This window comes from Balaenoptera physalus (assembly GCF_965194825.1).
Source record: "Balaenoptera physalus genome assembly, chromosome: 2".
Lineage (NCBI taxonomy): Eukaryota > Metazoa > Chordata > Mammalia > Artiodactyla > Balaenopteridae > Balaenoptera > Balaenoptera physalus.
Genome location: NC_138883.1, coordinates 86,568,896 through 86,582,682, shown reverse-complemented (window position 1 = coordinate 86,582,682; position 13,787 = coordinate 86,568,896). Strand labels below are relative to the sequence as shown.

The following is a 13,787-nucleotide window of genomic DNA, read 5'->3' as shown; positions in this document are numbered from 1 at the left end:
CCGGAAGCCGCTGTTCGAGTCTGCGTCAAAGCCGACTTCAGGGGCCGTCGTAAAACTGTCGCCCTTCGTCTCTGGGACCGGCCACAGGTTCCCACTCGCCTCAGGCGGGGGGTCTGGAACTGCGGGTGTCAGTTTTCCTCAAGATGGCGGAGGAGGAGGCTGGGGACGCAGAGAGGATGGAAGTCAGCAGTGAGTTGCCCCAGACTCCACGACGACTGGCGTCTGTAAGTCCGTGTAGGCTAGTTGCTTTTGTCCCCCCGAGTCCTTCCCTACCGCGTTCAGGAGGATGTGGGGCTTCACCCCTCACGGTGGCTCTGGGGAGCGGGAGTCGTATGGATTGATCTGCAAGGAAGCCACAGAATAAAGTTAGTCATCACCCACATTCCTGCCGACCAAGTCTCCGGTGTATAATGACTTTGTCATTTATTAGCCGTGACGAGTTCAAGCTTGCCTCTATCCTGAAGTAGAAAGAACTGGTAATGTTATTAGATGGTCTGGTGTAGGGGTTTGGAGGAAGAGCCATTTTCCGATACACGTAGTGTTAACCCCTCCTAGACGATAGGCGTCCAGGACGCAGCACCTAGTTGTTGTATTGCATAGCTGGCTGGGTGGGGCCTGATAGTGACAGGGAATGCTGCCACTGTCAACTCACGTCAAGATATGGGGTGTAGGAGTTGTAGTCCTTCGTTGTAGCATCTTGAGAACCCAGGCCTAATCCTCAGTGGAGAAACCCGTCAGCTGTCGTTGCTTTTTACAGGTGAAGAACAGGCTTTCAGACATTTCAAGTCAGAGTGATACCATTAATTAATATCGGAATCTATACTTTGCCCTTGTATTTTGAAAACCGAAAAAAAAAAAAAAAAAGGGAAGGCAGAGATAGTAAATTTGAGTCAATAGTCTGACTACGGGGAGAAAGCTGACTGAGGAGGATAAGAGGTAGGGGGCAACATTAGGGAATGTTCTGGATGTCCCCAGGCACCTAGTGGGGAGGTATATAGAAAATATTCAAATATTGGTCACTGCATGATGTGAAGAGTTTTATTAATTTATCTTTATTGGTGCATATAGAAAGGTGTGGGATATACACCTCTTTCTGAAGTTTCTTTGGTTTGTAGTTTTAATAAAATCATTTTTGAAGTATTTTTAACCCTGCAGACACTTGAGCATTGTTTTATGAGAGAACAGAGTGAGCTCCAGAAAAGAGTCCACCTCAGGGACTGAAGAGACTGGCTGGGAGACAGAAATCAGGTGGGGAAGGAGTTGGAATAAGGGTTTGGCCATCAACTAGGGCAGTGCTTGCAACCATCCTCTACCCCAAGTAGCAGTTCAACCTCATTTCACCGTATTGAAGGGGGAAGCATGTGTTTGAGATGATAAGAAGTGAGAAGATAGGGAAACTTTAGAAGCAATTGAAACATCCGGTCTTAATGTAAAGCTGTGCTTTTAAATCTTCTAAGGAGTGGAGAAACAGTGCTGTGGTCAGAAGTGTTATCATAATTTTGTATTGCTAAAGATGACTAGTGTTTATTTAAAGCTTTGATATATTAATTCCTTCCAGGTGGTACCAAAAAACCTCATCAATCTGGATCTTACTTATTTGGAATTGGAGATAATGGTACAGGAATCCAGCTAGAATTATGTTGCAAACTCTTCAATATTAGATTTCTTTGGGCAAGGTTTTGGGTTTTGCAAGATAGTGGGTAGATGACAAGAGAAGTGTAAAAGCCTCAGGTAACTCACACTCTAGAGACACAGGTAGGACAAGTGCTCAAATTTTAATACAAGATAGGGTGATGTAAGTGAATGAAGACCTGTGACTGGTGAGCCTCCTGATCACTTTTTTGGCTTGGCTCTCTCTATTTTAGGACTCCAGACATCTTCCTAGTTTCCTAGTCTTTTTAAAAATACCACCTTCAATTTTATCCTGACAGTGGAGTAAGACACTGGCTTTCCAGTTTACTTCTTCTTCTCGATTAAGCGAAGCGAGCTCAGAGATTCTTTAACATTTGAATGATTTGAATCTTAAATCACCATTGGGAGGCAGGGGAAAACAAAATAGTAAATTTGGGACAGTTACAGAGGTCTAAGAAATCTTACCAATTCCATTAGAGTCTTGTCCCTGGGTATTATATAGTTTCTGTTATCCTTAAATCAAACTTCCTTCTTAGACCCCAGATCATTTTTTTCTGTCATATTGCAATCAACAGGCATGAAGTCTCTCAAATTCCTGACATCACATAACATGCAATTAGAGTGAAATAATAGGTATGAATTATTGGACATTTATTAGAAGAGCCATTGCTTAAGAATCATTAGGGGAGTTGATTGTGTAGGTCTAGGTTGGGGTCTGAGAATTTGCATTTTCACAAGCATGCACTGCAAATGAAGTCCTGGTCTGTGGGCCACAGAGTAAGATTTAGCCAGAGACATTTAGAAGTTCTCAGTATAGAGTTGACAGTTGAGGTTGTGGGGATGGATAAGATCTTTGAGGAGGAAAGTCTGTGTTTGTGTGTGTGTTTATACATACACAGAGAGAAAGACAGTCACACAGAGAGGGAGGGAGGAAGAGAGGGAGAAGCGAGGAAGACAGGAATGATTGAATTTCAGGGATAGACAGTGGAGGAAGGAGCTAGAAAGGAAGCAGCCAAGCAGGTAGGAGGTGGGAGTAGTGCAGTATCATAGGGTGAAGTTTCTAGGAGAGGGTGGTTTATTGGGTCTAGGAAGGTGAAGAGTGAGAAAAATTGGGAATTCATAGTATGTGGAGTGGTCTGACAGAACTTCTGCCTTCTGTCTTCATTAACTGGATTTTCTTTATTAAGTCCATCTCAAAGATGCCTCCTGGTATGGTACTAAACTCTTCTTTTCCCTGTCTACATCCTCTGCCCATGTGATTTCATCCAGTTCTTTGGCTTTAAATACCATCTGTATTCGTTCAGTTCTCAAATTTGTATCTCTGGGTCATCTCACTTTTGAGCTCCACAGTCACAGGTCCGTCTGCCTACTTGACATATCCACTTGGATGTCTGAAAAGTGTTTCAAACGGAGGAGCAATTAGGAAGCTACTACAGTAACCAAGCCATAGTTGCTGGTGGCTTGTACTAAAGCGATATCACTGGAGATGAAGAGAAGTGGATGGATTGGGGAGAGATTTTGGAAGTATGGTAGAAGTAGAAAGATTTGTTTATGGTTTAGGCATGAGGGAAATGGGAAGAAACAGATGACGTCTGGATCCCCAGTTTTTGACTTAAGTATTCATGATTGTGGCTGTGTCATATACTGAGAGGAAAGACCAGGTTTTGGGAGGGCAAAGAAGGGAGACAGATCAAGTTTTGTTATCCCTGTCTCAGTAGATGACACTTCCGTAATAGCTCTTGAACACAAACAGTTCTCTCTGTCTCCACTCCATCTCTCTAGTCCTAGCCACCATCTGTTGCCTAGGCAACTGCAGTGGCCTTTTAACTGGTCTCTTAGCTTCTGTTTTTGCCCTCTTCCAGTCCATTCTCCACAGAGCAGCCAGAGAAATCTTTGTAAGACTAAATCAGATCATGTCAGTCTCTTGCCTAAATCCTTCAGTGGTTTCCCATCTACTTGTAATAAAATCTAAACTCATTACATGTTCTTCAAGATCCTGCCTGATCCGGCCCCTCCATCTCCCCTCATTTTCTGTTACTTTCTCTTCATTCACTTTTAGCCACCCTAGCTTCCAAAATAAGTCCAAGCTCTGTCTTACTTCAGGGCCTGTGCCTTTGCTTGCTGTTCTTTTTTCATAGAGTGTTTTTCCTCTGCTTTTTCTTGATACTTACCTTGTCTAAAAGATGGGTTCCTTTTACCATTCTCTTTCAAAGCACCCTGTTTATTTCCTCCACTGAACTTATTACAATCTGTGATTACTGTATTGTCTTTATTTATTTAAATATCTGTTTCTCCTACCAGAATATAAGTTCCGTGAAGGCAAGGATCATGTCTGACTTGATCATGATCATTTCCTGATCATGTCAAGGAAAAATTATCTACAATCTCATGTGTATAGGGGATCTTTAAGAGGTAACATAGTCTTTTTATAGTTGACTTTAAAATATTGAGATATAGAGGAAGGAATGAGAAGTTATATGCTATTTTCAGTGGAGGTGATTTTCCTTAGACATCTGTATCTATTATTTTAGGCCAGAGCACAGCTTTCTGTAGTAAGAACATACTTAGAGTGAGAAAACGAGGATGAAAACCAAAGTCTCTCTTTTTTAAAAAAAAAATAAATTTATTTATTTATTTTTGGCTGCATTGGGTCTTCGTTGCTGCGCGCAGCCTTTCTCTAGTTGCAGCGAGTGGGGGCTACTCTTCGTTGCGGTGTGCGGGCTTCTCATTGTGGTAGCTTCTCTTATTGAGGAGCACAAGCTCTAGGCACGCGGGCTGCAGTAGTTGTGGCACGCGGGCTCAGTAGTTGTGGCACGCGGGCTCAGTAGTTGTGGCGCACGGGCTTAGTTGCTCCACGGCACGTGGGATCTTCCAGGACCCGGGATCAAACCTGTGTCCCCTGCATTGGCAGGCGGATTCTTAACCACTGCGCCATCAGGGAAGTCCAAAACCAAAGTCTCTTGAGTCCTGACTCAAGTGCTTTGTCGCCAGATCATAGCAGAGCCTAGTGACAATTATTTTTTCATCAGCATCTCCTAATTTCTGTTGTAGGCAGCTAGGGAAAATTCTGATTTTCAGTACCAAATTCTGTAGAGTCCGATGAAGTTAAGTTCTGAAACTGCAAGTCAAGAGTGACAGCTTCAGTCCTACTAGTAATTTATCTAATAATTTATCTAGATGAGCTGGTGCTTGAGACTGACTGCTTATGTTTAATAACAGACATTGTCTTGCAAATAAAGAGGTTTTTGTCCTCAGTACCGCATAGAGTGTCTGTCTGGGTAGATATGTATATAAATCAGTGATGCAGGATGAACCAACGCAGTATCCTGCCCATCCTTTCTTTGTGTGTTCTGGCTTTGAGGGTTACCTCAGATTTCTTTGAAGGTGCTAATCATATGTTGTGTTCTGTGAAACAGTTTTCTTTAAGCTTTTAACTCAGATGGCTTAAAACAAACTATTAAGACCTCTTTAGTTCCAAGTGATTTCTGTGAACTCCTATGTGTTCTTCTGAGATATTCTGGTTAACATGCCTCCTGTTGAAGAAACAAAAGTTATTTCATGAGTTTGCTTTTTAAAGCATTTGGTACAGTTTTTTTTTTTTAATGTTGTTACACCCTGTAGTAAGCTAAGTGCTTATGGAAATACGCTCTACTAAATAAATGCTATTGAAAGACCCCAGAAGAGTTATTGTGCTTCCGTAAGTGCCTACTTGCTATCCAGGAATGACATAGGCCCTGTCCAGAATGGAGTCTGTTTTTAATCACTTGAATGTAATTCTCCTTCTAATAGTTTACTTAATGCTATTCTTCAGAACAAAGTCTGTTTGACTTGTTTGGAGGAGTGGGGCTATAACCACTTAATGTGTCTTTATGAGCTACCTTTTAAAAGTCCTTTGAACTTTTGGTATTGTTGGATAAGCTAGAAATGACTTTAGCCACAGGAGGAAATATCTGTAAATTTATCCATTTATGTTTTTATATATACATACTCTGCCTTGCAATCTAAGAAAGAATTTTAGTTGTATTGGAAATATTTATTCAATACAGTAGAAAGAGAATATGAGATATATACCCCATAGTGTAGGAAACCAGATTTCATTCATCCAGAGACTTCAAGGAGAGCTTAGAAAATCGGAGCATGAGTCTATGGTCAGAGCAAAAAAGGAAGAGAAAGGCTTAGGAGGGATGGGATGCTTTTGAAAACTAAATTCTGACAGCATGCATATATGTATATTATATCAACAGGAAAGAAGAGAGAGGGGCCTTATTTGTCACACTACTCTATATTTGATTCTGGCTAATTTTATCAATGCCATGAGGACATAGTAGACTTACGTACAAAACAACACAGGGCTTAACAGACATATTATAGGACCGATATGTTATAGGACACACACATAAAATCTCCTTAGGCTAAATTTTGCATCAAAACTAACAAGGTGAAATTTAATTGCCATGAAAGTAAAGACTATGTCTAGGACTGGGTATTTGTGTGTAGGACTAGGTCTCTTAGGTGAATGATTTGAGGGTTTTAGTTTTCTGCAAACTCACTAAGTCATAATGTGATGTGGCTGCCAAACAAACAAAAAAGCGATCTTTTAAAGCAGTTTAGTGTCCTGGATAAGGAAGGTAATAAGCAGTCCCACTCCTCTGTACAGAGACATACTGTGCATATTCTATGTAAGAGTGATCAACATGGAAAGTGGGCTGGATACCATGTCATTAGGGATGGCTAAATTTCATTTCTAGGAATGAACAGATTTCTTTAGTTTCTACATTCCAGTTTAGCCCTGGAATAAAGAAACTAATGAGAGACATAATATTTAGCTTCATTTATTTGATAGGTTGTTGGGTGAAAGAGCAGAGTAATTTGTATTGGATGATTTCAGGCAGCATAGGATAAAAGTTACAGGAAGGTAGATTTTGGTTTAATTATGAGCTGTAAGAATGGAAGTTGGCTGAGAGGATGAGTTCAGACAGGCTTAGGGAGCTGATTATCAGATATGTTTTAGACAGGGTTTCCCTATGGGATAAGTGGGTGCACTAGGGTTTTTGTTGTTTGCTTGTTTTTAAACTTCATAAACCTGTCAAATAGTATTACAAGAAAATTTAGTATAACCAAAAGATTTCTTGGTGCCTAGAGGTGCTCCAATTACTAGTCCAGTACTTGCTTTGAGCAATTCTACTGCCTCCAGATTTTGTTATGCCTTTAAAACAGGGGAATTAGAAACGGAATTACAGGCCCTCTGTAGATGTCCATCAGTTATCTAAGGAAGGGTAAATTGTGATTTGAACAAAGGGAACCTAGTGTACTTAAAGTAAGTTCTGTTTTCAGACTGATGTTACCAGTCATCCCAGTCCCTGGGTCAGAGTTGAAAACATATTTTTTAATCTCCATGGGGATGAGGAAAATGTTTGGAATGTTTGGGGATTTAAATGTTGTGAGAACTTGTTTTTACAGAACAGTCAATTGGGAAAGTCTTCCCTTAACTACAGATGTTGAAAAAAGAGTTTTTTCCCCTGAACATGAAAATAAAAATTTCTTAATTTAATCATGTCTCAAATTGGAGAAAATACTAAAAGCAACCAACCAAAGAATCAAACCTACTCCAGTCACCAGTAATTCCTGAACATGTCACCCAGTAGAATACATCCTGTATAGTTTTTCTTATCTAGAAAAAAAAAAGACAGAAATCTTAGTTGAAAAAATTGTTTTCATACTTGTGGCAGTCATCTAGGAAAAATTTTTTGTGAAACAGCGTAATTGTACTTTATCTCCTGTAAGAATTTCGTAAACAGTTTTAGAAAGCTTAATGTTATCATTTGCTTTGTTCTCTTTAGCAAGAAGTCTGTAACTTTCAACAATGACTGAGACCTTTTGTTATGTTCTTGAGATAGGCTTGTGTGGATACAAGGATTTGGAAGGAAAGTTCCTTCCCTCAAGGAGCTGAAAATCTGGTTGAAGAGGCTCGATGTACACATTTAAAGGTAACTTATGTTATCTGACAAAGGTACAGGTACTGAATGAGTACTTTCTTTAGTAAGTGCTGCATTGGAGTTACAGGGGAGAGAAATTTTCTTAGATGGGTCAGTGAAGTGTTCATGGAGGTAGGCTTTGAGCTAAAGCGACCTTAAGGAACAGCTAAGGTGGGGGGAGGTGGAAGGATAGAGAGCTAGTGGTAAGGTCAGTGGAGAGGGCATTGAAGGCATCAACACCCAGACATTCTGTCCAAATCATCCAATTATGTAAAGATAACATTTTAAAATATTAGTTCCTCAGACTGAGACATGTAATGACAGGGATATAATTTAAGAATATTTAGTGGTATTCATTTAGAGGGAAAAATTAAAAAGAAGGCAAAGCTTTGTTTTTTGTTTTGTTTCACTATTAAAGTGAAATTGAGCAAGTCTTAAGGGTAAATTTAAAAGAATAATGTATTTATATTTGGTTAAGTAGAATGAACACTGAACTCTGGGAGTCAGAATACCTAAGTTCTATTCCTGACCCTGATAGTATTCAGTCTTGAACAAGCCAGTTTACTTTTTCCTTGTCACTCAGTTTTAAATGAAGGACTTGAACCAGAATAGATCCCTTAGGTTTTTGGTGATTCTCAAGTTTCTCATGTTCTTGAAAATATTCTTGAAAACTAGAACAGAAACTAGTTCTGTGCCTTCCATAATTAGGAAGGACAGAAAAAGGTTTTTGTTTGGTGTATAGGACTGAATATACAGGATTTTTTTTTTTTCTTTAGTGCTGTTTGAAGAAAACAACTTTAGGTACATCATAGAACATTAAATCTGCTAGTTATAGTTGTTGCCAGGTATGCAGAGAACACAAGTTGTTGGTTTGTGAGTATCCTAGAAAAGTTGGAGTTAGAATATTGGAAGGTTTAGTTCATTTTTTAAAAAAAGATTTTAGTAAAATATTTAAAATTTTACAGTTAAAAAATTACTCCCAAAATATGGAATCACTGTAAGGATATTATTCATATTGGGTAAACAGACATACAAATTCCATGAAAGTATGCTAAAATCCCACTACCCACTACTGTTAACATTTTGGTATATATTCCTCCTAACTTTTTCCCCATGTTAATATATATAGCATATAACCAAAATGAGACTTTATACGTACTGCTTTGTAACCTACTTTAATGTACTGTGTCTCTTTAATGCCTTTCCATTAGATGGAAATAAACATCTTCAGTTATCAGCTCTTTTTTTCTAACTTCTTATTTTGAACTCATTTTAGACTTTTAGAAAACTTAGAAAAATAGCACAAACAGTTCTCTTATATCCCTCACTCCTGCATCCCCTAATGCTAACATCTCACATAAATGTAGAATAATTATTAGGGACCGGAAATTAATATTGCTACTAACTAAACGACAGACCTTATTCAAATTTTACCAGTTTCCCTACTAATGTCCTTCTTCTGTTCCAGGATCCTATTGAGGATCCCACCTTACATCCCACCTGTTTGTCTCTTCCAGTATGTAACAGTGTCTCACTTTCTCCATAGTCTCCTTCCAGTTTGTAACAGTGTCTTGGTCTTTCCTTGTTTTTCATGACCTTGACATACTCAGGAATATTGAGCAGTTATTTTGTGCCGTGTTCCTTAATTTGGGTTTGATGTTTTCTTAAGTTTGGAATGAGGGCATATATTTTTGGCAAGAATAACAAAAAATGGTACCATATCCTTCTCAGTGCATCATATTAAGGGATTCTTGATATCAATATTTCTTATTACTGGTGATATTTATCTTAATCATTTGGTTAAGTTGGTATCTGCAAGGTTTCTCTACTTTATACTTACTATCTTTTTCCCTTTGTAGTTAATAAGTATTTTCAAGGGAGATACTTTGAGACTATTTGGCATCATTTTATTTTATTTTTAAAAAAATTTAAATTGACTTTTATTGGAGTATAGTTGCTTAACAATGTTGTGTATTTGGCATCATTTTAAATGGGTGTATATCCTATAGTTTTTTTAGAGTGGCTCCCCCCGCCCTCCGCCGCTTGATTGCAGAGGTATTGACACTTGTCAATCAAGGTCAAACAGAATTACATTGTTTAAAGTAAAAAGTGAAAATTCTTAGACCTTCTCCGCAATTCCTTTTCTCCATGTAACCACTGTAAACAGTTTGATGTTTCTAGACACTTACTCTATGTTTAGGAAACATCTATACATATCTCTATACATTTATGACGTGTATATGTTGAATTAGGAAACTCAAATTTGTAGAAATGCATAAAGTAAATATAAGTTAGGTTTTCATTTTTTCTTTACAAAAATGAAATTTTATTATTTTAAACTTGCTTTTTTCAGTCTACAGTGCTTTATGGTATTCTGACTGCATAGAATGGTATAGATGTATCTTTATTGATAGACATTTAGGTGGACTTTGTTTTTTCACAGTTACAAGTAACATAGTAGACACAGTGGAATATATATATATATTTTCACAGTAGGGCAGGTGTGGCTAAATGATAGATTCCATCATTTCTTTAAACTATTCCCCTATTGATGGACATTCAGGTTTTTTTTCCTGTTATGAATAACTTTGTACATGAAATGTGTAGATTGCAAAAGCTTTAAAATGATTTCTAATAGATAATATATATAGTAAAAATTGAAATAGTAAAAATGGGTATGTAGTGAAAAATAAATACAGGGGTCTTTCCACTGTTAACAATGTATTTTGAATCCTTTCAGAGGTTTTCTACTCAAATGTAAGCATATACAGATATATCTCCTCTTCATTCTCTTCCCTTCTTCCTTTATAAATGGTAGCATACAGTACTTACTGTGTTCTGTACCTTTTGTTTTTGTTTTTTTTTTTTTTAGTATTAGTTGTTTTTTTTGTTTGTTTTTTTATACTGCAGGTTCTTTTTTTTCTTTTATTAATTAATTAATTTATTTATGGCTGTGTTGGGTCTTCGTTTCTGTGCAAGGGCTTTCTCTAGTTGTGGCAAGCGGGGGCCACTCTTCATCGCAGTGCACAGGCCTCTCACTATCACGGCCTCTCTTGTTGCAGAGCACAGGCTCCAGACACGCAGGCTCAGTAATTGTGGCTCATGGGCCCAGCTGCTCCATGGCATGTGGGATCTTCCCGGACCAGGGCTCGAACCTGTGTCCCCTGCATTGGCAGGCAGATTCTCAACCACTGCGCCACCAGGGAAGCCTGCAGGTTCTTATTAGTCATCAATTTTATGCACATCAGTGTATACATGTAAATTCCAATCGCCCAATTCAGCACACCAGCATCCCCACCCCACTGTGGTTTTCCCCCCTTGGTATCCATACGTTTGTTCTCTACATCTGTGTCTCAACTTCTGCCCTGCAAACCGGTTCATCTGTACCATTTTTCTAGGTTCCACATAACATGTGTTAATATACGATATTTGTTTTTCTCTTTCTGACTTACTTCACTCTGTATGACAGTCTCTAGATCCATCCACGTCTCAACAAATGACTGAATTTCATTTCTTTTTATGGCTGAGTAATATTCCATTGTATATATGTACCACAACTTCTTTATCCATTCGTCTGTCGATGGGCATTTAGGTTGATTCCATGACCTGGCTATTGTAAATAGTGCTGCAATGAACATTGGGGTGCATGTGTTTTTTTGAATTATGGTTTTCCCAGAATATATGCCCAGTAGTGGGATTGCTGGGTCATATGGTAATTCTATTTTTAGTTTTTTAAGGAACCTCCATACTGTTCTCCATAGTGGCTGTATCAATTTACATTCCCACCAACAGCGCAAGAGGGTCCCCTTTTCTCCACACCCTCTCCAGCATTTGTTGTTTGTAGATTTTCTGATGATGCCCATTCTAACTGGTGTGAGGTGATACCTCCTTGTAGTTTTGATTTGCATTTCTCTAATAATTGGTGATGTTGAGCAGCTTTCCATGTGCTTCTTGGCCATCTGTGTGTCTTCTTTGGAGAAATGTCTATTTAGATCTTCTGCCCATTTTTGGATTGGGTTGATTGTTTCTTTAATATTGAGCTGCATGAGCTGTTTATATATTTTGGAGATTAATCCTTTGTCCATTGATTCATTTGCAAATATTTTCTCCCATTCTGAGGGTTGTCTTTTCGTCTTGTTTATGGTTTCCTTTGCTGTGCAAAAGCTTTGACGTTTCATTAGGTCCCATTTGTTTATTTTTGTTTTTATTTCCATTACTCTAGAAGATGGATCAAAAAAGATCTTGCTGTGATTTATGTCAAAGAATGTTCTTCCTGTGTTTTCCTCTAAGAGTTTTATAGTGTCCAGTCTTACATTTAGGTCTCTAATCCATTTTGAGTTTATTTTTGTGTATGGTGTTAGGGAATGTTCTAATTTCATTCTTTTACATGTAGCTGTCCAGTTTTCCCAGCACCACTTATTGAAGAGACTGTCTTTTCTCCATTGTATATCTTTGCCTCCTTTGTCATAGATTAGTTGACCATAGGTGCATGGGTTTATCTCTGGGGTTTTGATCTTGTTCCATTGATCTATGTTTCTGTTTTTGTGCCAGTACCACATTGTCTTGATTACCATAGCTTTGTAGTATAGTCTGAAGTCAGGGAGTCTGATTCCTCCAGCTCCGTTTTTTTCCCTCAAGGATGCTTTGGCTATATGGGGTCTTTTGTGTCTCCATACAAATTTTAGGATGATTTGTTCCAGTTCCGTAAAAAATGCCATTGGTAATTTGATAGGGATTGCATTGAATCTGTAGATTGCTTTGGGTAGTATAGTCATTTTCACAAAATTGATTCTTCCAATCCAAGAACATGGTATATCTCTCCATCTGTTGGTGTCATCTTTAATTTCTTTCATCAGTGTCATATAGTTTCCTGCATACAGGTCTTTTGTCTCCCTAGGTAGGTTTATTCGTAGGTGTTTTATTCTTTTGGTTGCAATGGTAAATGGGAATATTTTCTTAATTTCTCTTTCAGACTTTTCATCATTAGTGTATACGAATGCAAGAGATTTCTGTGCATTAATTTTGTATCCTGCAACTTTACCAAATTCATTGATTAGCTCTAGTAGTTTTCTGGTGGCATTTTTAGGAGTCTCTATGTATAGTATCATGTCATCTGCAAACAGTGACAGTTTTACTTCTTCTTTTCCAATTTGTATTCCTTTTATTTCTTTTTTCTTCTCTGATTGCTGTGGCTAGGACTTCCAAAACTATGTTGAATAATAGTGGTGAGAGTGGACATCCTTGTCTCGTTCCTGGTCGTAGAGGAAATGCTTTCAGTTTTTCACCATTGAGAGTGATGTTTGCTGTGGGTTTGTCGTATATGGCCTTTATTATGTTGAGGTAGGTTCCCTCTGTGCCCACTTTCTGGAGAGTTTTTATCATAAATGGATGTTGAATTTTGTCAAAAGCTTTTTCTGCATCTATTGAGATGATTGTATGGTTTTTATTCTTCAATTTGTTAATATGGTGCATCACATTGATTGATTTGCATATATTGAAGAATCCTTGCATCCCTGGGATAAATCGCACTTGATTGTGGTGTATGATCCTTTTAATGTGTTGTTGGATTCTGTTTGCTAGTATTTTGTTGAGGATTTTTGCATCTATATTCATCAGTGATATTGGTCTGTAATTTTCTTTTTTTGTAGTATCTTTATCTGGGTTTGGTATCAGGGTGATGGTGGTCTCGTAGAATGACTTTGGGAGTGTTTCTTCCTCTGCAATTTTTTGGAAGAGTTTGAGAAGGATGGGTGTTAGCTCTTCTCTAAATGTTTGGTAGAATTCACCTGTGAAGCCATCTGGTCCTGGGCTTTTGTTTGTTGGAAGATTTTTTTTTTTTTTTTTTAATACTTTTTTTTTTTTTTTTTTAATTAATTAATTAATTTATTTATTTTTGGCTGTGTTGGGTCTTCGTTTCTGTGCAAGGGCTTTCTCCAGTTGTGGCAAGCGGGGGCCACTCTTCATCGCGGTGCGCGGGCCTCTCACTGTCGCGGCCTCTCCCGCTGCGGAGCACAAGCTCCAGACGTGCAGGCTCAGTAGTTGTGGCTCACGGGCCTAGCCGCTGCGCGGCATGTGGGATCTTCCCGGCCCGGGGCACGAACCAGTGTCCCCTGCATTGGCAGGTGGATTCCTAACCACCGCGCCACCAGGGAAGCCCTGTTGGAAGATTTTTAATCACAG

The 13,787-nt window shown here is 38.6% G+C and overlaps 1 protein-coding gene across 3 annotated transcripts in view; it reads left to right on the top strand.

Annotated features, from left to right (window-relative positions):
• Positions 1-7: 7 nt before the first annotated feature.
• Positions 8-13,787, top strand: part of UBR1 (ubiquitin protein ligase E3 component n-recognin 1) — a 147,061-nt gene continuing 133,281 nt past the window's right edge. The window contains exon 1 of one of the 3 annotated variants that reach the window (XM_082453063.1): positions 8-224. In XM_082453063.1, the coding sequence (XP_082309189.1) occupies positions 144-224 (81 nt within the window). In that variant the 5' untranslated portion in view covers positions 8-143. Of the gene's footprint in view, positions 225-7,493; positions 7,620-13,787 lie in introns of those variants that run through there. The other 2 variants (XM_082453062.1, XM_082453064.1) reach the window with 2 other exon arrangements.